This window comes from Nipponia nippon, unplaced genomic scaffold, assembly GCF_047370975.1.
Source record: "Nipponia nippon isolate SJK-2023a ecotype South Korea unplaced genomic scaffold, ASM4737097v1 scaffold_23, whole genome shotgun sequence".
NCBI classification, from domain to species: Eukaryota; Metazoa; Chordata; class Aves; order Pelecaniformes; family Threskiornithidae; genus Nipponia; species Nipponia nippon.
The window spans coordinates 6,349,043-6,371,234 of record NW_028262340.1 but is presented as its reverse complement, the minus strand read 5'-3'; the positions used below and the strand labels follow the sequence as shown (position 1 = coordinate 6,371,234).

At 58.0% G+C, this 22,192-nt stretch overlaps 3 protein-coding genes across 7 annotated transcripts; all 3 read left to right on the top strand.

The window, feature by feature from the left end:
- Positions 1–89: 89 nt before the first annotated feature.
- Positions 90–8,912, top strand: TXLNA (taxilin alpha). 3 transcript variants are annotated; one of them, XM_087760998.1, is made up of 12 exons: positions 90–347; positions 1,649–1,800; positions 2,889–3,224; positions 3,734–3,825; positions 4,791–4,961; positions 5,332–5,526; positions 5,704–5,823; positions 6,128–6,202; positions 6,718–6,810; positions 7,218–7,313; positions 7,757–8,129; positions 8,451–8,912. In XM_087760998.1, exons 2-11 carry the CDS (start codon positions 1,683–1,685, stop codon positions 8,105–8,107), a joined length of 1,647 nt encoding a protein of 548 aa, XP_087617124.1. In that variant the 5' UTR covers positions 90–347; positions 1,649–1,682; the 3' UTR covers positions 8,108–8,129; positions 8,451–8,912. The 3 variants fall into 3 exon arrangements, with proteins under 3 accessions (XP_087617124.1, XP_087617125.1, XP_087617126.1); XM_087760999.1 differs by having other exon boundaries at positions 8,435–8,912; XM_087761000.1 differs by lacking the exon at positions 5,704–5,823.
- Positions 8,913–11,360: 2,448 nt separating this feature from the next.
- Positions 11,361–14,921, top strand: IQCC (IQ motif containing C). Of its 3 annotated transcripts, XR_015705510.1 has the most exons (6): positions 11,361–11,498; positions 12,066–12,209; positions 12,763–13,102; positions 13,319–13,437; positions 13,904–14,062; positions 14,145–14,921. XR_015705510.1 is itself a non-coding variant. In XM_087761055.1 (5 exons), the coding sequence occupies exons 1-5, from the start codon at positions 11,424–11,426 to the stop codon at positions 13,943–13,945; spliced, it is 720 nt and encodes a 239-aa protein (XP_087617181.1). In that variant the 5' UTR covers positions 11,361–11,423; the 3' UTR covers positions 13,946–14,921. The 3 variants fall into 3 exon arrangements, 1 of the variants encoding a protein (XP_087617181.1); XR_015705511.1 differs by having other exon boundaries at positions 13,319–13,731; positions 13,904–14,921; XM_087761055.1 differs by having other exon boundaries at positions 13,904–14,921.
- A 111-nt stretch (positions 14,922–15,032) lies between these two features.
- DCDC2B (doublecortin domain containing 2B) lies at positions 15,033–22,185 on the top strand. Its single transcript, XM_087761054.1, has 10 exons — positions 15,033–15,806; positions 16,659–16,716; positions 17,149–17,225; positions 17,462–17,593; positions 18,131–18,277; positions 18,727–18,766; positions 19,211–19,279; positions 19,462–19,699; positions 19,930–20,030; positions 21,355–22,185. Exons 1-10 carry the CDS (start codon positions 15,313–15,315, stop codon positions 21,526–21,528), a joined length of 1,530 nt encoding a protein of 509 aa, XP_087617180.1. The 5' UTR covers positions 15,033–15,312; the 3' UTR covers positions 21,529–22,185.
- The last annotated feature ends 7 nt before the right edge of the window (positions 22,186–22,192 follow it).

Below are 22,192 nucleotides of genomic sequence, written 5' to 3'. Positions count from 1 at the left end.
GCGGAGCCCGCCGCCGCTTCTCCCCGGTCATTTCCCGGCGCCCCCCGCGGCCCCCGTCGCTGATTGGTCGGCGGCGCGGCCCGGCGCATGCGCAGTGCGCGGCCCGCTGGGAGGCCCGGGCCGGAGCCGCTTCCCTCAGCGCGGAGGCGGGCGGGGCGCCGCGGGCAGCCGCACCGGTACCGGCACCAGCACCGGCGGGGCCGCGCCGCTGCGGGGAGGGAGTCACTCCGTCCTCCCTCCCCTCCCCCTTCCCTCCGATGTACCGGGGTGCCGCCGGGTCCTGCGCGCTGATTGGCTGAGGAGAAAGGGGCGACCTGCGTCAGATTGCTGGAGCTGACGCCACGGGGGTGCGTGCATGATGTCACTGCGGTGCTGGCGGGGGGGGGGCCGCGTGTCTGCTTTTATCGTCACGGGGGGCTCCTACGGGGGTGACGGCGTTACGGGGGGCAGGGCCCGGGGGTAGGGGCTGGGAGGTCCGGTGTTAATTAGGGACGGGGGGGGGGGGCAACGTTAATGAGGGGGGAGGGGTCGGGCCAGGCCAGGCCAGGCCAGGCTGGGGGTCAAGGGCAGGGGCTGCCGGGGCCACGGCGGGGGGCGAGGGCCGAGGCGGGGTCGGCGGGGTCGCCCCGGTCGCCCCTCGCCCGGGGATGGGGCCTGGGGCGGCGCGGGGCCGGTTACCGCCCGGCGGAGCCGCGGGGAGCGGGCGGGAGTTGCGTTATTTCCAGTCAGAGGAGGAAAAAGAGCGCCCGAGGGTGCGGGGCGGGGGCGCGGCGGGGAGCCCCGCCGGGGGAACGGGCACGGCCGCCGGCCTGCGCCTGGGCGGGTGGCACATGTGCCCGGCCCCCGCCGCTGCTGCTTCGCTCTCGCCTTTTTCCTTCGCGAGCCCTGTCCTGGGCTGTTCTCTGAGGGAAGAGCTGAGGTCTCTGTGGAACCGCTGCAGGAAAAGCTGTTCTCCGCTTCTCGTGGAAGAATCCCTCGCCTCCAGACGAGGAGCGTCGGCTGCCTCTGCTCCGTAATTAGCGTCGTAGCCAGAGCAGAGGATGCGGGTGGGAAGGCTGAGAACACGCGTACCCTGCGGAGGGAGAGAGGATGAGGAGAGAGGAGCCGGGGTTCGGGCTCGGTCCGTTGGCGTTGGCTCGTGGCGATGCTGGTTAACCTTTCCAGCACTGAGCACCGGCTCTGCCGGGGAGCTGCGGGCTTTCCTCGGCCGTTTTAGCGTTGACCTTTCTGCTGCCGAGGCTCTGGTCTCCGGGTCCCCCGCTGCAGGGAGGGGGTTTCCCTCTCAGCATGCACAAACCGCTCCGAGTCTTGAAATCCAAGAGTAAAACACAGCGGGGGAAGGAGAGCCAGGGCTGAGAAGGCTGCGCCCAGCAGGTTAGGAAAACCGCGTGCTGTCTCTGAGTCTGGAGGTGCTGCCTCGCTCTTGGAGGGGCTGCTGCCAGCTCTCCTCTGCTGGGAGAGGAGTTATCCTCATACGGAGACCTTTGCGGTGAGGTGCAAATCGAACACGAAATGATGCTTTCCTCAGCGCAGAGCTGCAGGTGGCAGCCTCCGCCAAGGACGTTTTCTTTCCCGGTCCAGGTTGATGACTCCTAAAATCCCCCAAACTTCTTAAAATTAAGCGTCGTTGCTGTTTCCCTTTCTCTAGCGTTTGTTGAGACTGAGCGGGGAGAAAAGTCACGATGAAGAACCAAGGCGGGGAGACCAAAGCAGCCCCGCGGCCTGCTAGCTCCTCCAAAATGAGCAGCAGTCTGGTGCTGGAGGAAGGTGACTCGCCGGAGGCCGCAGCACCCCTGGAAGGTGGGGAGTCCCCGGGGCCTGGGGTGCGCCGCTCCCTGCCCACAACTGGGCGCAGCGCTGACGGCCCCAGCAGCGAGGCACGGGAAACGCGCGAGGCTGGGTTTCGAGCCTGGAAAGGGAAGAGTCGGGCTGGTGCTTTCTCTGTATGAGGGTGGGCCGCAGTATCCAGCTCTTTCATATAAGAGCAGCTGTGATTTCCGGGGCAGAAAACCCTGGTTTCTTCCTGTTTCTGTGTGTGTACAGTCCTGAAGTAGTTACCGCTTCCCGAGCAAAGCGTGGAGTTGATTCTCACCTGAAAATGATGGGTTGTTTATTGTTGCTTAGACCTTAAGGGTCCCATTCAGAAAATTCCAGACAACTCTGTCCTTGGGGCAGCGTTACGTTGAGTGACCTGATCCGTTACTGGCACTCAATAAAAATAACTCTCTGGAAGATGAAAACCAGGTCTAATCAAGTAGGTGTTTGGTTAAAATTAACCCTGCCTTGTATTCTGGTGCCTAGGAAATGTGGGATGTAGCAATTGTACAGCGAGTAGAGTTAGTTTAATAACTAACTACTGCGAGTCTCTCATTTGGAGGAACTTCGGAAGCAAAGAAGTGTCCTGAAGGATGCGTTGCCTGCTCTTGCCCTGAGTTATCCGCTGTTGGGGACAAGATGCGTTTGATCTGAGACAGTACAGCTGCTCTTATATGCGAGGAGAGAGGCTAACTCAGGTTTAAAAATCTATTGTAATGTAAAAAAGCCTGGCTCTGGGGACGTTAGCAGGCAGTTCCTGTGAGGGAAAGCTCACGCACAACCTGCTTTCGTTAAAGGATGGAGGCGAGGGAGGGAATTTTTGCTCTTGACAGATGTCAGGGGCTTGGTCATGCTCTCGTGATCAAAAGAGAGGCTGTTAGGAATGCACCTCCATTGTCAGGGCAGCCGGCTGGAGACGCGGCCAGAACAAAGCAGCTTGTGTTGCTGGAAGTTTAGCCAGCCTTGGTGCGGTGGGGTGCTCGGGAAACCTTCCCTCTGCCGTGTGCCTGTAGAGACCGGAGAATAGACGGTGTGGGGGAAGTCCCATGCCTTTGTCTTCCCGTCTCCCACAGCTCCTCTAGCACAGGAGGACACCAAGTCCCGGCCTGCCGTGCGTGACGTCTCCGAAGAGCTCAGCAGACAGCTTGAGGACATCTTGAACACATACTGTGTGGATGCCAGCCAGGAGGGTCCAGGTGAGGACGGCGGGCAGAGCGAGCCCGCGGAGCCAGAAGAAGCCGAGAAGTGTCGCAGCGAGTCCCCGAGGAACGGTGACCAGGAGTCGGGTGGCCCTGAGATGAACGGGGAGAAGGAAAGCACGAAGGGGACTGAAGAGTTTCGACCCGTCGAGGAGTGTGGGGAGCGGGATCAGAAGAAGGCTCAGGAAAAGAAGAAAGCCAAGGGCCTAGGTAAGAGGTTCCCTGCTCCGGTTGTGCTGCCAGCCTGAGAACGTCGGTGCAGAGGTTGATTTTATACTGCGCTAATTGCCCTCGGTGAAATAAGCGCCTTGGGTGTGTGATGTGCAGCGGTGTTTGGGAACGATACAGCATTGTGTTTTGTGGTACGTGAGGGAACGTGCCGAGCGCTGCAAAGGCACTGCCTGCTCCTGGGTGCTGCTGCAGCCTCTGAACTCTGTGGATTTCCCTTCTGCTGTGCATAACTCTCTCGAGCCAGCCCGGTGGTGGTTTCCCGCTCTGAAAACCAGTTCCCTCCCCAGCTGTTTCAGTTGTTCACCCACCATATGCGGTGAGGTCTGTGGGGCAGAGCCCTGGGAGGGCACTGGGGGTGGTAGCTCTGGCCCAGGGCAGGCACAGCTGTGAGATCTGGTTTGTCTCTCCTGTCTTTGCCCTTATGAGCCAGAACCCTGTGTAAGTGATTTTATTTTATTTATTTATTTAAATTCTGTGACTCATTCCAGGCAAAGAAATCACTTTGCTGATGCAGACGCTGAACACCCTGAGCACGCCAGAGGAGAAACTAGCAGCGCTGTGCAAGAAATACGCTGAGCTGGTGAGTGCTTGTTTCTTCATTCCAGGCTCTGGGGCTGGGGGAGGACACTGCAGCAGCGAGCACGGGAGCCGTTGGCGAGGCAGAAGATGGCTGTAGATTTTCTTTTTTTCTCTTGATGTTGAGAGGGACAGTCCAGGAACACACATGTGGCTTTGCAGCGTATGGTCTGGGATCTCTGCAGTGCTGGATATCCAAATATGTCCAGCTAGGCGTTGTCGTTTGCAGAAGTGTTAGCACAGACAAGAGTATTTTTGGCAAATCTGCGTGTAAGAGGACTTCAGATCTCTTTTCTCTCTGCTCCTCTAACGTGGAAGCTGCATCTCTTGCCCATCCTGTCCCAGCGTACCGTGGCCAGGTCTGTTCCACTGAGCCTGCGTGTCCCGCTCTCGTTGCAGGCCCCGCTGTGACAGCGGACGGCGTGGATGCAGCTCCTGTCCGCACCGCTCAGGCGCTGCATCTCTGTTGATAATTTCCTAGCAAGAAAAGTGCGTTTGGTGGCGGCATTGTGCTGCTACGTGCGCGCATTCAGCCATACCACGCACACGAAGTCTGATGCCACCTTTAACCGGAGCTAGGCACGGATCTAGTTCTGTGCTTGGATCTGGTACAAAGGAGAGGCGTGGGACTGTCCCTGCGTGCCCAAAGTGGACGTGTTCAGGTTTTCCCTGTGCTCAGAGCTCTGCTCCATTTGAGCAACATGCGCTTGGAGGTGCTGGATGAATGTGGAAGTTTTCCAGATTCCAGCAGGACGCGAATTCGGGAAGGAGAAAGGCCCTGTCCAGAGGCCCTTGGGCTCTGCGTCAGTCCTGCTCTGCTCAGAAGTGGCATCTTCTGTCTTATAAAGCTCTGGTCCTCCTCTGGGAGCAGAGCGCGCGCTGTTTTGATCCCTGTGTCCCCTCACAGGGGCATAGTGTGTTGCCCTGGTCTGTGTTGCTGCATCTGTGCCCTTTCCTCCCCTGTCCTAGCTGGAAGAGCACCGTAACTCCCAGAAACAGATGAAGATCTTGCAGAAGAAGCAGACGCAGCTGGTGCAAGAGAAGGACCACCTGCAGAGCGAGCACAGCAAGGCCATCCTGGCCCGCAGCAAGCTGGAGAGCCTGTGCCGGGAGCTCCAGAGACACAACCGCACCCTCAAGGCAAGTGTCTCCTGGGCGGTATTCGAGGAGCTGCTGCATCCCGAGCACTTGGATCGCTTGCTGTGGGGCTCCGAGCCATTTTGGCAAACGTACCTTTACCTGTGATTGCCCACAGTCTACTGTCCGGGGCAGTGCTTTAATTTTACTGTTAAGCCATCGTTATCCAGCGTGCCTGAGTGTTGTTTCGGGGTATGTTCGCTGGAGAAAGGGAGAGGAAAAGCCCAAAGCAGGCTGAGGAAGGGGGCTGCCAGGCAGTGGCCCAAAGCCCCTTCCTGATCGATATACGCAATAGTGGGAGGCTGGGTGGGTTTGCTCACCTGCCCAGCACAGAGCATGACGCGTCCCTGCTGTCTCTGCCCTCCTCACGCAGGAGGAGGGTGTCCAGCGTGCGCGGGAGGAAGAGGAGAAGCGGAAGGAGGTGACATCCCACTTCCAGGTGACGCTGAACGACATCCAGCTCCAGATGGAGCAGCACAACGAGAAGAACGCCAAGCTGCGCCAGGAGAACATGGAGCTGGCAGAGCGGCTCAAGAAGCTCATCGAGCAGTACGAGCTGCGGGAGGAGGTGGGTCGGGGTGGGAGATTGGGCGCAGGGCTGCTCTGGTACCTCTGTTCCGCCCGGCAAAGCGTGTTTCTGCTGCTGGAGGAGAGAGGGGGCCTCTGGGATCTTCCCTTGGGGTCGCTGCCCGGGCAGCAGGGGCTGGGCCGAGCATGTCAGTGACCGGTGGCGTTCCCTTGGCAGCACATCGACAAGGTGTTCAAACACAAGGACCTGCAGCAGCAGCTGGTGGACGCCAAGCTGCAGCAGGCGCAGGAAATGCTGAAGGAGGCAGAGGAGAGACACCAGCGGGAGAAGGACTTTGTAAGTCTTCGAGCAGCTCTCTAACGGTTGCGAGCGCTTTGCTTTTTGCCTTGTCCCTCTGGGGAGGCTCGTTAGCGTTGGATCCCTGAGGGCAGAGCCCAAATCGGATCAGGCCATCCCAGGCCTCCTGCGTGCCCAGCAGTGACCGCTCCCCCAGCGGCCTCGGGAGCAAGGCTGGAGCCCTGCGCTGCTCTTCGTGTTTCTCCCAGCCCGCTCCCTTCTCCAGGCAAAGCGCCAGCCGTGCAGGGGCATGTCGAGAGCCTTCCCTGGTGGCAGCCTGGTAACTGCTTTTGCTCTTCCCTAGCTGCTGAAGGAAGCTGTGGAATCGCAGAGGATGTGTGAGCTGATGAAGCAGCAGGAGACCCATCTCAAGCAGCAGGTGAGTTACCTGCTCTGTGTGCTCAGCCTGGTTATTTGTTTGGGTTTTTTTTTTCCTTCTTAAGCAGGGAACAACCCAAAGTTCCTTAAACTGGAAATCACAGGGGCAGGATTGCCCCTGGGTTTGGTATCGGTGAGCCTGTGTCAGCGTGGTGTGAGCTGAGGCTTCCTTCAGCAATCCGGGAGAAGGGGGCCTTGGTTTTTACCAGCACGTTTCCCAGTGCTGGGAGCACTCGTGTGATCATACCTTGCTGAATCAGACCCAGCAAGTGCCTCCTGCCAAGGCCAGGAGGTGTTTGCAGAGCACTTCTGAGGACGTTTCCCTAGGAAAGAATTTTTCCGCATTCCCCGGTATCTAGCATTGGCAGAGCAGCTCCGTGCTGCCGGTTTATTTGTCATAAAGTCCAGTCACAAGATAACTAGCTCAGTTCTTGGCTGACATCTCCTCTCCCCGGGGAAGGCTGTCAGGGTGCTGTGGTGAGCAGTGAGGAGCTGTAACCCTGTCTCTCCCCGCAGCTGGCTCTCTACACAGAGAAGTTTGAAGAATTCCAGAACACCCTTTCCAAAAGCAGTGAAGTGTTCACGACATTTAAACAGGAGATGGAGAAGGTGGGTAAGACTTCTGCTGCCCAGCAGAGCTTGCGTGGGCTGGAGGCACTGCCTGCCTCTCCTCGATGCTTCTGCGAGCTGAAAGAGCTGCAGCTCTGTAGTTTTGTTTGGTTTTGCTGGTATTAAAATCAGCCACGAGCTGGCTGCTCAGAGCAGATTGATACCATCCTTGCTGTGCCCCACCTCTGTCGGAACAAGCCGCGCTACCCCGTCTCCTGGTTTGTTGTTACCTGGTCAGCGTTTCCCCCTGTAGCTGACTGCGGTGACACAGGGAGACCTTTCCCAGGACAGCAGAACCTCGCTGCGCTGGGATAGCGGGTGCCCATTTGAGGACACGTGAGACGTAACTGACGGCAGCGCCGTGCCTGTGGCTTATCTGTTCCTTTTTTGTCACCGCGATTCTGTAGATGACTAAGAAAATCAAGAAGCTGGAGAAGGAGACCACTATGTACCGCTCCCGCTGGGAGAGCAGCAACAAGGCTCTCTTGGAAATGGCTGAAGAGGTGAGGAGGCTCTGGCTGTCCTCCCGCGCGGAGGCAGGCAGCTGGCGCAGCGCGGCGATGTGTTGTGAGGCGCTGGGAGCTGCGGGACAGCGGGGCAGCTCCCGTCTTCCTGCAGGCAGGCTTGGGTGGAGGGGGTTGTGTTTTTCCCTTCCGCTTGATTCCCTTCCCTGTACGTGGTGGTAGGAGCCCCCTCGCGTGGCAGAAGCGATGGGTAATTAGCGCAGAGGTGCGCGGGAGAAGTCAGAGGATCTCAGCGGCCCTTGGCTTTCGTGGGGGCAAGGGAAGGCAGAAGCGGTGACGGCAGCATCGGGTCCTTTTTGTGCCAGATGTTTGCTTGGTCACAAGTATTTTCCCTTTGAGCTTCCATCGGAGGCTTCATCTCGCTCCCTTCCTGCCTCCCCGTCCCCGGTGTGACAGAGTCTGAACTGTCTCTCTATTTGCAGAAAACCCTTCGGGACAAAGAGTTAGAGGGGCTTCAGGTGAAAATCCAGCGCTTGGAGAAACTGTGCCGAGCCCTGCAAACGGAGCGCAACGACCTCAATAAGAAGGTGCAGGACCTGTGTGCCCACGCGCCCCGGGCGGACGCGGATCTGTTGGAGCCTTTGAAGGACCCATCTCGGGACGGCTCCGAGGCGGCGGCGGGAGGTGCTGCAGCAGAGCAGCGCCTGGCTGAGGATTGCCTTCACTCAGGAAAGCCGCCGCACAGCACGGATCCTGCGGAGAGCCTGGGAGAACTGAGCACAGGAGCCTTGGGGCAGAGCGGGACTGAGGAGGGCGCTCAGGGCGCTGACTGAGCCCGTGGTGCGGCAGGCAGAGGTAGGGCGAGGGAGGGTAACGGGAACGTTTCCGTAGACTCGATCTGAAGCCCCTCTCCTGGCCTTGGACAGGCGCGAGAGGACAGCCCTCCCAGGGATTTGAGATTTCATAGCTTAGGTTTTTGGAGGGTTTTTAGAATTTTATATATATATATATATATGATATATATATGATATATAAAATATGTGCAGGGCAACGTACACTTTATATATGGATATACATGAAAACTAGAATGACCCACCTCCCTGCGTGTGCGCGAATAACTAATATATGGAGACTCAACTGATCGTCCCTTTCACTCGGAGACCTTGTCATTGGCAGGCTGCGGCTCCCCCAAAATCTGACGCGGCTCAGGAAAGCCGGCACGCGGATCTGCCGTGGCACGTGGCGCGGGGACAGCCGGACACAGCGACTCTCACATCGAGTGAAAGCAAACGAGCTGAGTGGGGGAGAAGCCGAAGCGTTTCCCAGCGCTGGATTCTCCCTCCCTCCTCTGCCTCAGGCAGGAGGGAGCTCCGGGACTTGCTCTCGTCTGCTGGCGCCCTGGCTGGCAGCTCTCTCCTGGGTGAGCTGAGCAAACGAGGGCAAAAGAGGCCGTTTCCCCTCCTCTGTGCGGGTTTTGTGTATGGAACGGGGACAAAGAAGCAGAGAAACAGGGGGTGCCCGGTTCACCCAGGCCTTCGCTCTTCCCGGAACCCGCCGATGTCTCAATAGCCTTATGATTCACAGTTGCCTCTTTGCTATACGCACATGTGCACAAGTGTATTAAACAGTTAATCCAAAGGTCTCGTTCCCAAGTGTTTTGCACAAGTGCGTGCGATCAGTTGTGCAAGGGGACGGGGAGGTTCCACCTGAGCTCCTCTGCCCCCGGCCCGTCCCTCGGCGCCCAGCGGGCGATCTCGGAGGCGTCCACGTTGCTGGGGCTCCAGGAGGATAAAACCTGCGTCTGCTCCGCAACCCGCTGCTTAAACCGCATCGCCGGGACCAGCACGAGGACGGTGCTGTGGGCTGGTCCCCCTTTCGCAGCGCCAGACCCCTGCAGGGCCTCCACTCCGGCCGTGCTGGTGCTTTCTCCTTTCCCTCTCCGCTTTCTCGGAAGAGCGGCTCCCGAGTGCCGCGAAGCGCCCGCCCCAAGGACCCCGTTGTGCTGGGAGGGTGTTTACGGACAGAGGTGGGGCCGGCTGGCGCAGGGCGTGGGCGGTTTCTCCGTAGCTTCTCCAGCCTCCCTCTTTTTGCTGCTTTTTTGGGAGACCTCTACTTGCTTGGAAACCTCCTCGCCGTAACTTCTCTTTACGACAGACTTTATTTTCAGCATCGCTTTCCTTTTGCTTGAAGCTGAAGCGAGCTGGCCGCAGCCCGCCCTTGCCGTGGACGTGTTCGGTGGAACGGCTTCGGTTTCTCTTCCAGCACCGCAGCTGTTCTCGCATCTTCTCTGCGCCGCGGTACCGCGCCCTCGCGAAGGACCTGCCTCGCGGCGAGGGGAGCAGCCCGCGGGAGCTGCCCCCGCCTCCCCCTTTCCTCCGTGGGGACTCCAGCGAGTTCAGCTCTAACGAGCGTGGCTGGGTCTAACAAGTCTCCGCAGAGCCACAGTCGTGAACATCCACGGGGACGCGTTCCCCGGCGCTGAGCGTGGCTTTGTCTTCCGGCCCCTCGCTGTCAGCGTGGCTTCCTCCAGCGCAGGGATGCGTTTGCCTCCGGCGGGAGCCTCTGAGCCGGTGAAGGTAGCCCTGGCTGGGTGGGAGCACCCCGTTCCCAGCAGCCGGGCTGAGCCAGGGCTGCAGCCGCGCTCTGGACTTCTCTTCCCGCTCTTTCGGTAAAAGAAAAACCTCTTAGAAAGTCACCAACCCTTTTGTTTTTTCCTTCTTTTCCCCGTTACGGTACGGATAAGCTCTGCGGGGGCTGTCCTACGTGTCTTCATATCCAACAGAAAGGCACCCAGCCTCGCTGCTGCCGCCTCTTGTTTCTGGTTCATTAGGCCACGCTTGGGAGCGAGGATCTGGGGCGCTGGGGCGGGGAGGCCACATCAGCCTCTGCTGGGCTCGGCTTCCCCCGCTCCCCGGGCCCTGGCCCTGCCGTCCCAGCGGCAGCTCCCAGCCGCGGTTCAGGCCCCGGCTTTGCTCCGCGGGGCCGTGCTCCAGCCCAGACGCCAGGATAGCGCAGCCTGCGCCTGGCTACCGGCTGCCTGCGCCCGGGGAGGGGGGTCCGAGCCCCCGGCCTCAGCCCCTGGTGCAGCGGAAGGGCCCTGGTCCCAGCCGAGCCGCAGCGGGGCTCCCCGGCTCCACCGGGAGGGACCCCGGTCCCCGGCAGCTCCAGGCAGGACCCGACCTCTGGGTACGAGAGGTCCCAGGCGGGGAAGGAGGAGCAGGAACAGGAACCCGGACCAGCTGTTGGCACACGTGAGCGTCGCCCCCGCTGCCGTGGCCGGGATCCCCGCCAGCCCCGGCCTCCCCGCCGGCGCCTCAGCTCTGCCTTTGCCTCCCGCAGCTGGAGGAGCTCAGCAGCTCCACGTATCCTGGGCCAGGGGCGGTGGTGGTGGCAGCGATGGTGGCGGCCGCAGTGGTGGCAGTGAGTTATGGTGGTGGTGGTGGTGGGAGTGATGGCAGTGCTGGCAGTGGTGGTGTTAGTGATGGCGGTGGCAGCGGTGGTGGTGGCAGTGATGGCGGTGGTGGCAGTGGTGGTGTTAGTGATGGCGGTGGCAGCGGTGGTGGTGGCAGTGATGGCGGTGGTGGCAGTGGTGGTGTTAGTGATGGCGGTGGCAGCGGTGGTGGTGGCAGTGATGGCGGTGGTGGCAGTGGTGGTGTTAGTGATGGCGGTGGCAGCGGTGGTGGTGGCAGTGATGGCGGTGGTGGCAGTGGTGGTGTTAGTGATGGTGGTGGTGGTGGCAGTGGTGGTAGCGGTGGTGTTAGTGATGGCGGCGGTGGCGGTGGTGGTGGCAGCGATGGCGGTGTTGGTGGCAGTGGTGTTGGTGGCGGTGGCGGGGGGCCGGCCCGTCCCCGCGCTGACGCCGGAGCCGCACCCGGCCCAGAGCCCCGACCACGAGGCCGCGGCCGCCTGAGCCCGGCGGGGGGGCGGCCGCCAGCGGGAGGCGCCCGGGGAGCCCCGCCCCGGGGCCACCCCCGCCCCGCGGAAGGGCCGATGGAGGCGACGCCGGCGCGGCGAGGCGGGGACACCGGAGCCGCCGGGCCCCGTCCCCCCGCCGCCGTTTGGGTGAGCCCGCGGTGGGCGGGAGGGCGGGGCCCGGCGGCGCGGCCGGATGACGCCATCAGGCGGCGCCCGGTTGCCGGGGCGGCGGCCATGGCGGCGGCGCTGGGGCCGCAGGCGGAGGCGGAGCGGGGGCGGCGGCTGCTCCGCGCTGTGACCCGCCTGCAGGTGCGGGCCCGCCCGGGACGGGGGATCCTGGGGGGGCGGCGGGGCCCGGCTGGGGGGGTCCCCGTGGGGGGGCCCGGCTGGGTGGGGCCCTTGGGGGGGCACAGCTGGGTGGGGGGCACAGCTGGATAGGGGGGCACGGCTGGGTGGGGGTCCCGTGGGGGGGCACAGCTGGGTGGGGGGCGCGGCTGGGTGGGGGGGGCGTGGGGGGGCACTGCTGGGTGGGGGGCACGGCTGGGTGGGGGTCCCGTGGGGGGGCACAGCTGGGTGGGGGGCACGGCTGGGTGGGGGTCCCGGGGGGCGTCCCGGCTGGGTGGGGGTCGCGGGGGGGGGTCCCGGCTGGGTGGGGGTCCCGAGAGGGGCAGAGCGGGGCGGTGGGGGCCGCACTGGCGCTGCCTCATTAAAACCTGTCCTGGTTCCAGACGTGGGACGCGTTTTTCTCCTTGTGCTCCAGGCCGCGTCCCCCGGGGCGCCTGGGGGGGTTGGGGGGGCAGGGGGTCCGGCTGGGGGGCAGGGGGCGGCAGGGGGGCTCTGTCCGGCTCCAGCAGCACCCCCGCCCCGTGCCCGCAGGCCTGCGTCAGGGGTTACCTGCTGCGGAAGCGCTTTGGGAGCCTGCGGGCAGAGTACGAGGAGGTGGTGCGGGAGATCGAAGGAGACCTGAGCCAGCTGGAGTGGAGGGGACGGATCCTGCCGCGGCCCCTGTTTGTCCCCGAGGTCCGTGCGTCGGGACGGGCACCGGCTTCCGCAGCCCCGTCGGAGCGGGGAGCACGGGCACGGCGGGTGGGGTGGCCTGGCCGACCGGGCAGACGATATTTGTTCAGCCTAGTCCCAGAAACCTGGAACTCTCCCAAATCAAAACCCGATAATTACACGGCCGAGGCCTGTAGGGCTCTCCCTGGCTCGTGCCCCTGGGACCTCGAGTGAGGGTTTCTTCCTCCGGGGGAAGCTCAGCCTCAACTCAAACGCCCGACCTGCGCAGGCGATGCCTGCGGGTCTTGCCCCCGGGCACCCGCCTCGCCCGGTGGTGCTGCACGGTCGGGCCCGCTCCCGCGGCAGCTGAGCGCTGCTCTCTGGTGTTTTTACCACTTCGGGAAGGAAAGCCCTTTAAAAACTTACCGATGGTTCAAACCAGAGCACGCCATGGCAGGAGCGCTGCTAACGGCAGGTCTCTGGCTGGGACGGAGCCTCTGGCCCGCAGCAGACCCGCCTTTCACATCTTTACGTGTTCTTTTCCTTACGTTTCAATCTCTCGCGGTTGCCCCTTTAGAAGCCAACGCAAGGGGAGCGCTCAGGTCTGCGTGAGGCTGCACCGAGTGACGAGGGCAGCGCGGAAAAACCACAGGAGGAGCTGGATGCCTCTGAACCAGAACAGGAGCGGGGCTGCAGCGGTGTGAAACCTACAGCCCAGCTGCAAAGCGAGAAAGAACGGAGCTCCGCGGGTGAAGGCGATGTAGTGAGCCCCCCAAGTCTCGTCGCCGATGCTGATAAATGCACCGAAAGGGGGTGCAGCGCCCCAGCGGAGAGCGAGGATCGGCAGAACGACAGCAGCGTAGCCTCTGTGTGGGACAGCGCTATCCTGGAGGCAGAGTCCCTTGAAGCCTGCTCGGGTAAGAGACGGGAGCCAGCGCGCAGCGCGGCCCGGGGCCGTGCGCTCTCCGGCGTGCTCTGAGCGACCTGGTGGTGGGAGCCGGGGACGCGGTGGGTCCTCGGAGAACCAAAACCTTGAGACTATCCTGGAGAGGTTAGAACAACTCAGTGCAGGAGAGACAGTAGGTGCAATCTGAATCTTTGTTCTAATAACAGGTTATTCTGTTTCTTTGCAGAAATTCCACTTGAGGACATAAAGGAGCTTCCTCGAACTCGAGCTGGTCTCCAGTCCTACAGAAATCACTTGGTCATGGAGCTGCTGTGGTTGCAACAAGCCATTGTCAGCCGTAAAAACGTAAGGGCCTGACCCTGCCCCTTCCAGACCAGGGGGTCAGACCAGTGCCCGTCTGCAGCCAGCGCGGTGCCGTCCCTGGTGGGACTGGGGTTGAACGGTGACGGTTCAGTTACCCAAGGATTGGACTGGATGATGGCAGTGCCCTTTTTTTTTTTCTTCCACCTTCTCTGGAGATTAAAAAAAAGGAATGGTGAAGGAAACCAGGAGCTGTTTAGATCCGGTTACAAGCTTTGCTCCTGGCCTGCTACAGGGACATTGCTACTTTGGTAACGATCCCGGCTGCACGACGCAGCGGTATGTACCCAGCAGCGTAGCGAGCTGCTATTTGCATTGCTCGAAAGGCGAGACTCGTGCATCTTCTGGCCGAGTGCAATGATTTTGCTGGTTAATCTGCAAGGGTGGGTGCTTTCCTGCTTGTAGCTCTCTGGGATTTAATCGTTAACGCTTGGTTTTCTTTCTCTTGCAGTACTTGATGCTGAAGCAGAGGCTGGGGACCCCTGACTCGTAGCAGGGCGCTTCCGAGCACGTGGGGCACTTGTATCGGTGTGGAGAAGCAGTGGAGCTGCAGCGCCGCAGTCGTGCCGTGACCTCACGGACAGCCGCAGCTTAGGGGAACTCCAGCTCTGTGGGTTGACATTTTCCACTTCAGATGAATGTGGCAAGAAAGCCTTTTCTTTCTTTTAAATGTGAATATTTGGTCAAAGCAGGGATTAAACATCGCTGTGAAGCCAGGGAGGTGGTTGTGTGTCCTGGAGGGCGTCCCAGTGAGGCCTCCTTCCACAAGAACCCGATTTCTGTTGGCTGAGCTGGACGGTCCTAGGGAACAATCGAGGCTGGGAAGACTGTCACTTACAGAAGGCGGTTTCTGAGCAGCTGGCTGCTTCTGGTGGAACTACAATGCCTGAAGGCAGCAGGTGCTTTGAACGTGCAGGAAGAAGCTCTCCTCCGCTGAACCGTGGGTGATCAGTATCGGGATCGAAGTTGTGCGTTTGGGATGGCTCTGCAGGTCACAGCTCCGCAGTGTCTGCGATCTCCGAGCGCTCGTGGTAGGCTTTGGGGAACGCCTAGCTGAAGTACGAAGTTAGGAGGAGAGTTCCCTGACTTTCCTGTGCGGTTGGTGGGGAGCGATGGCAAATCAAACCTGACCTTCAGGAGACGAGGCTTGGTTCCCCGCTGGCACGTCTCTGGCCGTGGTAATATCTCTCCGTGTGGCAGAGTCACCTGGCTGGTGCTTGAGGGAGCAGGTCAGGACTTACGGGGTTTGGTGCTTTGTCCGTACGTCGCTCTACTTCAGGGGCATTCGAGGGCCCTCAGAAAGGGACTTTCCACGTGGTGCTGTCGTTCCCTGCTGCGACCCCGCGTCTTCTGTGCAAACACTCTGCCTTCCTGCTGACTGAACGGTCGCTCTTGCCACACGGCAGATGTATCTTTCTGTTCCTGATGATGCTGACTTGTTTGTGAATAAAAAGCTTTCCTGAAGCTCATCTCTGAATCTGTCTATTCCTGTCTGCCTTGCCTTCCTCTCCTGGGCAAAGCTAAGTGGGTCTATGCCGGCTTCGACCCACGGCAGCCTGTTCATGGTGTGTCCGCTGGGATGTGGGTGTTTGTCCGATACACCCAGGACAGAAACCCATTGCGTTCTCACGCGGGCAGCAAGCGACGGCAAGGGGGTGACAGCTTCTGGATTGCGCCGCTCTGGATGGGGTGTGAGCAGCTGCCTTAAAGATACTGGCACTTATTTTCCCTCCAAGCTCGTTAATCTGAGCCTGGTGGCCACAGCGGGTGGTGGGGGAGCTCGCAGTACTTGGCATTTGAGGATTAAAGAGCCATGTGGTTCCTGGTTCTCGAACAGAAAGGTGCTCTGCAGGTTGGTTGATGTGGCCTCTGGACGGGCCCACAACTTCCTCCTGCTGGGGTGCATCCATGGAGACAGCCAGTCGCGCCGGAGCGCGCTGGGAAGGGACGGCAGAGCGCGAGAGCGGCTGGTCGGGAAGGTTTGGGCTTGGCGGGAGGCTGGCCGGGGCTCTCCTCCGCGCCCCACGTCGGTCTGTTTGCCCCTGTGCTCAGCGGGACTTGCTTGACCAACGGGGGATGAGCTCCCGCGGCTTAGCTCCGGCACCTCCGGCCAAGAACGTGGTGGTGTATCGCAACGGTGACCCCTTCTTCCCCGGGAGGAAGGTTGTAGTGAACCAGCGGCGGTTCCTGACCTTTGAGGCGTTGCTGAATGAGGTGACCAAGAGCATTCGTGCGCCCTTGGCCGTGAGGAACCTCTACACACCCAGGCACGGCCGCCGTGTTGCTGAGCTGGGGGACCTGCAGGATGGGTGCCAGTACGTGGCTGCGGGCTTTGAAAAGTTCAAAAGGCTTGAGTGAGTAGACAGACCTTTGGTGTCCGGGTTTGGTAAGCCGCTTTGGATCACCTCTGTGGGGAACGTATTGGGGTGTGAACGGAAAAAAGAGGTTAAGAGGGGTACAAACCCACAGGGAAACAGAGACCGATTAGTTTCTTTTACTGCTGGAAACTACTGGACGTATTCCAGATCACCTGGAAAATGCAAATATTCCTGATACGGTCCTTTGACTCTCGGAAGAAAACACGGTGCGGGGGCGCGCGTTCTCTGGCAGGATGCTGTGATCGGTGCTGCTCTGCCTCCCGCGCGCCTCGTGCGGCGCGTGGGAGGTTCTGCTGCCGCTTCCTTGGCAGAGCTGGCAGTCGCTGCCTCCACTGACAAATACTTTTGCTTTGGTTTGATGGGAGGGTTTTTTTGTTTTCTAGTCCTCGAATTAGAGCTGTTTTGGTTCATCCTGAAATACAGAGGGCTAAAGATGTTCACGGCGTCGCTTGACTCTTGAGGGGATGCGTGTGTGCGCGCCAGGGGAACGTGGCTCCCCGGGTGTGTGTCGCGTTTTGTTGAGGAGGCGGTCCAGGCCGCATGAACATCGGTCAGCCCTTGGCGCCTTCATCAGTGATGAACGCAAAGGAATAAAATGTTCTGGGTGTCTTTAGCACGGGGATCTGAAATGGTCTATATTTGGCTGGGAATTTCTTAAATGTAGCAGACTTTTCTGGGAGAGCGTGAGGTGAGGCAGGTGGAGAATCGTTTCAGAAGCGACCCCCGTAAGCGACGCTCCAAGGCAGAGCAGTCGGTCATTTTCTCACTGCTCTTTAGTCAGCCGCGGCCCAGTTGGTGTGTGGCAACGTTGTCTTCTCGTTCTCATAGCTATTTAAATCGCGGAAGGAAGGAGCTCGGTGGGACAAGGAACAGCGACGGTCTGCGGGTGAGTCCCTGAGCTGAGCGGGCGCAGGCGGGAGCGCAGAAGGAGCGGGGCGGTGCGAGAGAGATTAGGGCTGGCACCGATGAAACTGAAGCTGAGGTTTGAGGCTGCGAGGTGCCCAGGGGAGATCAGGCACAAGTGCCACGGGAATCGGTAGGACCCCTGAGACAGCGCAGGGGCTGCTGCTGCGGACCCTCCACCCCCCTGAACGGTGCAGGGGAAGGATCCGTGCTCAGAGGCTCGCTGGCAATTCTGGCATGTGCTCAGCTACGGGAAGAGCCTCTCCAGCCTTGGCGTTGCTGACAACAAACCCACCTAGCAGCAGCAAGCGTGAAGGCAGGGCGGGCAGCTCCTGATGGAGAAAAGGGAACAGCAGCCCTGGGAGGCTCGGTGCCAGGGCTGTCGCTGTTCTCGTGCACTGAACTCGGTCTCTAGTTCCGCCCCGTAGCTCCCTGGAAGTCGAACGTCTTGGCGCGATGGCAGAAGCACACCCACCTGCCCTGCATGATACAGTAAGTGCCTCGGTGTTTTCTCCTCGGAGGGTCTCTGGGAATGTTTTCAGAGGCTGGAGGAGGGAATTTCTCTGTGAGGTCCTGGGAATGCTGCCCCACAGGGACAATTCCCAGCTTCTACCAGAAGTATTTCTTGTAAATATTGTCCAGGCACCAGTGGCTGGCTTTTTTTCCCCCACCTTCCACAGCTGCTGGAATACCGGCTCATCGCATGCTCCGGGTTGTTTCTATTGCAGTGTTTTCCGGAACGGGGATTTGCTAAGCCCTCCTTTCCCACTGCCGCTCCCCAGGAGCACCCCGCCGCAGTGGGACGCGCTCCTGGCCACGCTGACAGAGAAAGCCAACCTGCGCAGTGGAGCCGTTAACAGGTGGGTATCTGGAGAAGGCGCTGCCGGCTCCCCTTCCCTTACGTCCAGAACATAAGCAGCTCTGATTAGCACAGAGGACCGGGAGTTCAGACAGCCGCTTCTAGTCTGCTTTTGCAAGCTCATTTGCTTTTCAGGTTTTCCCATCTTTAAATCAGAGAGAACCCCAATGTCCTGGGTGCTTTGTTAGGAGAGCTGATGTTGCCGGTGGTCTGGTGAAAAAGCAATAAGTGAACAGTAAAGCATAGCATGAAAAGGGGTTTATGTCTAAAGAAGCAGGGCTTTTATCCAGCAAATACAGCCTACCTTCTCCTCATACATCTATTTACTGACACCCAAGGAGAAAGCTGTGATCTGCTGCATCTCACTTGTCACTGGGTGTAATATTTCGGTGTACTTCCTTGGAGTAATACTAAGAATGATCGATCCTCTCTGACTTGTCTCGGTCCTCTTCACCACTTTGCACATGTTTGCTTCCACGCTGGGGGGCTGTTTGCAGTCTTGTGACAGCTCTGAAGCCTTTGCTGTCTCTTCCCCGAGGCTCTGCAGGCTGGATGGAACCCAAGTGTCTGGCGGGGAGGAGCTGGTGAATGGCGATTACTATGTGGCAGTGGGAAACGAGGAGTACAAAAAACTGCCTTACTTTGAGCTGCTGGTGCCCCAGCATTCTGCGAACAAGACGCTGTGGTACGTAGACTGTGGCCGAGTGGTTTAAAGAATCCTCTCCATGATGGTCTTCAGCTAAAGCCATCCTTTTTGTAGCCCTCCTGTTCAGCGCTGTCAGCTTCGAGGCTTGAGTTTTGCTTCGTGTGTTGGAGGTTTAGGAAGACAGAATGTGTTTTCAAAGCTTTGGGTGTAAGGGTTTGCCCCTGAAATCCAGAGTTCAGTGCCAGAGAAAGCAAGCGCTTTGGTTGTTTCTCAGTTCAGTGTTCATCAAGCACCGAGGAGCACCTGCCAGTTTCACAGGCCTGTGGTGGGCAGCGTGATCGAACAGGAACGCGTGCCGCTGGGGAGCGTGCTCTGCCTGCGCCGAGGAAAAAACACCTCCAGGGACCCCCTCTCATGGGAAAAGGCGAGATCGTGTCCTGCTACAGCCGACTTCTGCCTGACGCTGAGAATCTGCTTCTTTGTTACAGGAACCACCCGAACAGGAGGCGCAAAAAACACGGCAGAAGGGTAGGTGGCTCAGCTGGCGCGGGACTGTTCGTGCTACCCTCACCCTTGCTTTTGTGCAGGCATCCCTCCATAAGCAGTGGATGTGTACAGCAGTCTCCGTTCCCAATTGCCATGGCTATGGCATCCTTGCTTGGCACCACTCCCAAGGGAGAGGAGCTAGAGACAGCGACGTGGCCACATCACGCTTGAATTAAATCTCGCTGCCTGAAGAAAACCTCCTTCGGGTGGCCTCACTTAGCTCTTCTCCTTTTTGGCTGATGGGCAGGGAGAATTCATCCTGGAGCTAGGGTGTCTTTCCTGCTACCTGTGTGGGTAAGATGCCCAACAGAGACTACAGATAGAGCAGCTGGGCTGTCCTAGATTGTCCGCTGAAATGTGCATCTCTGCTACCTCTGCTCTCTGCTTTTTAAATTTCCTTTTCCTTTTTTTTTGGTTTGTTTTCAGGTCGGTGAACTCTGTGCCACCCCCCAGGACAGAGCTGGTGACTCTGCTCTTGCTGAATCATCTCAACAGGTAGTAGTGACCGCAAAAAGTGGTTTATGTGTTCCCTGTATCTGTTTTTACTTGTAGCATCAACTTAAAACCCCGGTCAGAGAATGCAGTGTTACAGCTTTGCACCGGTCAGGATCAAGGGTCACAGGGGAAAGTTGCAGTGTTTAGGGGATTGCCCTGCAAAACTTCTCTTGTTTTATAAGCTCTTTTATCAAGAAGGCCTATCAGAATTGTCTGATGAACACTTCCAGCGGGACAGTCGCAGGGTGCAGGCCACAGGAGCTGCGGAGAAAGACAAGATCCCAGCTGCTCTTCCACAGCTGCAAAGGCAAGCCAGGAACTCTCGCCTCCAAGAGGAAGAGTCCATTTTCCACGCTAAACCTGTCCGTGCAGGACAAAACAGAAGGAGCAACAGGAGTGTGCAGCACCGGCCTGATCAAGGTAAAGGATGCTGCTAGAAATGTAGAGGAAGACCGGCTTTACTTTGATGCTAAAGGACAAAATACCTGCAGATGCACTACAGAAAGCAGCGATGCATGCAATCACTTCTCTGTCTCGGCTTCTCTCCTCATCTGGGCACGCACGAGGACCTTTCTGTAGCCTCGGCGAGACCAGGCCGTGGCTATCAGCCGTACCCTTTGAACAGCTTTTTTCTTTTCTTCTCCTCGCAGAAGAAAGCGTCTATAAAACCAGAGATCCTAGGAAGGAGATGCGAGGTGCCCAGGAGGTGAAAGAGGACGAACACGCAAGCGTGGACATACCCATTGATCAGGTCTGAGAAATTATTTTCTGCCCCGCTGGGAGTCTCGCTGCTGCAGGGAAATACTCACGATCCCACTGGAATCTATGGGTGCTGCAGGTTTTGCACAGCAGGGAGGCCAACTCCGAGAGGCAACGACAGCCTGTGAGAACACCAATCAATAGTTTATAGCAATTGCTTGGGGAAGCCCTTCATTTTCTCACTTGTTTTAAGTCCTGTTCGTTAGGTTTACGAAGCGCTGCGCTTCCCCCTGCCGTGCGTAAAGATAAAAGTAACCACCAGGGGGAACTTCAGAAACCAGAGGACAGCGCGTAACTGCAGGGCTTTGCGTTTTTAGAAAGCCGAGAGATTGTCCTCTGGGTGATGGACATTTCCCTTCTGGAATGTGAGAGTCACAGCTTCCCACTGCAGGAAGGATAGCAAAGGCTTTCCTGGATTTTTTTCTTTTTTTGTGTGTGTACTACTTCTAGCCTTACTCCTGTTGCAGAGAGTTGCAGAAGAACTTACACCAAAAGCCAAAAGGAGTGAGGTGTTTATTCCACTTGATGGTTCTATGAAGCGTGGAGGATCCTTCCTGGCTGTGTTCAGATTTCTTACGCTAAAATTCAGTCCCCCCAAATAGAACTTGTTAAGCAGAACTTGCCTATAGCCAGGTGAAACTCCGAAGCTGGCACGGAATAAACATGGAATTCATAAAATGACTGAACACATTTATTAGATAGTAACAAGTTTAAACCCTTTTTTAAAAAGGGAAAAAAAGCAGTTCTTTTTAAAACAAAATTCTGTGTGAAAAATGTCTGCAAGATGCTTATTCTTTGTGGTGTGTTAATGTTTTAAACTTTTCCTGTGGACATTTAGAACCGATGTAATGGGAGGACATGCATTATATCGTAGGTGACTCTCAGCTCTGCCGAGGTAGTCTCTTTGGGTTAGTAAGAACTTCAAAGGACAACAACTCCTTTGAACTTAAATTAGAGAAAGCCCTAGTAAAGAACTAGCTACTGGTTCCTGACTTCTTGGCTCAACGGGGAGCCTGATGTCCGGCGTTTCTCCTCGGGGTGGGCACTCCGACGGCGCCGCTTTCCGTTGGCCTTTCCCCCCCCCCAGATCACACTGCTAGGCAGTCGTCATGATTTGAGCGTCACAGCTCCCCTCTGCAGTGGGAGGGAAGCATTAGGCATCAAATAAACTACCTGTGAATTTAACGTAGAGACCCAAGTTTGCATACCAAAGCCGTGGTAAGACCGGAAACAGAATCCAGGAATTTAATCCCAGAATCTTTCTGTAATAGCGAAGTGCTACATTAATAATTGTGTTTCTTTCTCACCACAAAAAGGCACGGACTACAGAGAAATCCCAGAAGGCTGTGGCAAGGAAAAGGGGTGCCGGTGACTCCGAGGATGAAAAGCACCGAACGACGTTGCCCTTGGCAGCAAAGAGCTCTGAGAGTTCACAAAGGGACCGCGATGGGAGAGGGTTAGGCACAGCTGCAGATAACAAAAGCACGTGAATCCTAGATCTCCCTAACACCACAGACTGGCCAAGCTTTTTTGATGAATTAACAAACTCTTCTAAATTCAAGCACCCTCATCATCTGGGCTTGAGGAGCAGAGTACCAGCAAACAATGAATCAGACGCACAATTTCATTAAATAATGAAGATCTACCCCCTTTCCTCATCTCTGTGGTGTGAGGATGTGGCAGAGGAGACGGCTGCTTTTCTGAACTGGTTTAATTAAACTGGTTTGTGTCTGAACCTGGGAAGGGAGAACTACCAAATAGAACACAGGCCGTTAGAACAAAATGCCTGCCAGGAAGTTTGTTCTATGTCAGATACTTCTTATAAAGAGATTTCATCGCATCATTGTCCCTCTGATTTGGAATGCTTAGATAATGTTTGCAGCAAACTTGTTCCCCAAAATAGATATGTCTTGTTTCTGTTAACTTCTTTTAGGAGCACCTGCCTGATTTAGGACAAGCCATAGTAATAAACAGCTCTTGTATTAACCCTCTCTGTGCAAGGCTTTCTGTATTTCCCTCTCTAGTGTTCCTGATTAATTACAAGGGTAACGAAGACTTTTTTCTTCTGTGATCTACCTGGTATTTTGGACTGAAAAGAAAAACACCCTTCCTTCCCTAGGGACAAACTGCACCGTTGCTATTTTACAGCCGAGA